The sequence below is a fragment of the Sphaeroforma arctica genome (assembly GCF_001186125.1).
Source record: "Sphaeroforma arctica JP610 unplaced genomic scaffold supercont1.4643, whole genome shotgun sequence".
NCBI lineage: Eukaryota > Ichthyosporea > Ichthyophonida > Sphaeroforma > Sphaeroforma arctica.
In genome coordinates this window covers 1-2,353 of record NW_014035915.1, presented here as the reverse complement: position 1 = coordinate 2,353, position 2,353 = coordinate 1, and the positions used below count along the sequence as shown (strand labels likewise).

Here is a 2,353-nt window from a genome sequence, read left to right as displayed (position 1 = left end):
TGTATATACATATACATATATATTTATGTGTATACCTTCACTCCCTGTGCGGGTGTCCTGTGGTGTGGCTGTGTGTGCCATGCGCGTGAGAACGTTCAGCACAGCGAGTGGCAGCGGCAGCGCTTTGTGGTGGTCAGGAGCCCATCTGCCAAGTATTCCGTTTAGAATAAACGTTAATACGGTACTACACGAACATGCGCAATAAAGAGATATGCTTGCCTATCGGCGCAATAGGAAGTTATTCCGTTTAGAAGAAATGTCAACGCTACTATATGGGCATACGTAATGGGGAGATATGCCTGCTAATACGTTCAATAGGCAGTTGCATATGCAGTGACTATCCAGTGAGAAGTGGCTTAGGGTTTTAGGGTTTACAGTGGTTTAGAGTTTTAGGGTTTACAGTGTGAAATAGGAATGCAGGTGAGTGTCACATGACACCACACAGTGCGGGTGAGCCGTGCGTGTGCATTCGGTAGATTAGACGAGAGCACTGACGCACCCAACCGACACTACCATTGCCTTGCAATGGATGTGTGTACCTATGAGCTATCAGAAGTACACATTCAAATAACTGTAAAATACATGAATAGATGAATAAATAAATATGTAAAAACCAATAAGAAAGACCTATTTCAATTGACTATGGGACCAATTGGCCCAACTGTTTTATATGGTGTGATACCAAACACCACTTGATATATATATATATATATATATATATATATAGCATACATATATTATATATATATATATATATCTATACATACATATGCATATATAGACTATCGGACCACTTGGCCCAACTGTTCTATATGGTGTGATACCAAACACCACTTGATTCATATATATATATATATATAACATATACATATATATATATATATATATACATATACATACATACATACGTATTTATATATATAACACATACATGTTATACCGTCTGCCAATCTATTCCAACTAAATGTATGATACATATATATACACCTGTACATGCACACATACGTGTCCACATCCCATGACTGAGTCAGTTCGCTGGTCAGGTAGCACGTGATAGCCACATGCGCTGTGGGCGAAAGTGCCGTCAGCACAGCCAATCCCTCGACAACAGTTCGGTACTCAATGCCACCCAACGAACACGTACGTAACGCCAACTGAGTGGCACACGCAGCCACTACGGGCAAAGATAAGAGACTCCGTCGGATGCATCTTGAAGAGAGAGAGAGAGTATAAAAGTAAGTAGGTGAGTGTGTGTATACAAGTAAGTAGGTGAGTGTGTGTATACAAGTAAGTAGGTGAGTGTGTGTATACAAGTAAGTAGGTGAGTGTGTGTATACAAGTAAGTAGGTGAGTGTGTGTATACAAGTAAGTAGGTGTGTGTGTGTGTACAAGTAAGTAGGTGAGTGTGTGTATACAAGTAAGTAGGCGAGTGTGTGTATACAAGTAAGTAGGCGAGTGTGTGTATACAAGTAAGTAGGTGAGTGAGTGTGCATATGCGCGGAAGGATAAGAGTGTATATACGTAAATACGTAAGGATGTGTGCATATGTGCCGCAGGAAACGAATGTGTTGCAGTTTGGTGTTAGTGGATGTGTGGTGTGCGTGTCTGTTATTTCAGGTATTGCCATCGCAGGCTATAAATATATCCCTCACCCCAGCAGAGCACAGGCTAGCAGTCCCCAACCCTAAACCTAAAACCCTACACTGTCGTTCGTTATATCAGGAACACCCAATACATCACATAGGGACACCCAATAATCACATAGGAACACCCAATACTTCACATAGGAATACCCAATACGTCTCATAGGAACACCCAATACATCACATAGTAACTCCCAATACATCACATAAGAACATCCCATATTTCACATAGGAGCACCCAATACATCACATAGGAACTCCCACTACATAACATAGGAACACCCAGTACACAGCCGCACTAATATATACAAGGACTACGCTCAAACACACCAAGTGGCAGAGTCAAAGAAATAAAGATATGAAGTTCCAGACCTTGGCCTGGCATTGTAGTCACCCGTGGACTTACCTCTGCACATTCTCTTTTGTTGGTGTCACGTACACAGCCTTAGCCAACGCTTCCACCAGCGGCTGTAGTGACTGAGTTCCCTCTGCGCCATTTCCATAATCATAATTCGCAGCCGCAGATTCGGGGTCGGAAATGGCCAAATCGATCCAATTTGATGAAATTTTTGGGTTGTGAATCTGGCGGGCTAGCCCTCCCTGTTGTGTTGTGATGGTTCATTTTGGAGACTTAGAGGACAGGAAGATTGCATAGGTGGAAACATATTATAGCACGAGTACGGATGATCAGCAAAATTCGGGAAGTAGAG

At 42.1% G+C, this 2,353-nt stretch overlaps 1 protein-coding gene across 1 annotated transcript; it reads right to left on the bottom strand.

The window, feature by feature from the left end:
- Window positions 1-1,005: 1,005 nt before the first annotated feature.
- SARC_14449 (hypothetical protein) lies at window positions 1,006-1,174 on the bottom strand (the record flags this gene model as incomplete). Its single annotated transcript, XM_014291417.1, has 1 exon — window positions 1,006-1,174. A coding segment is annotated over one exon (169 nt), but the record flags the coding sequence as incomplete, so codon positions are not given.
- Window positions 1,175-2,353: the final 1,179 nt, after the last annotated feature.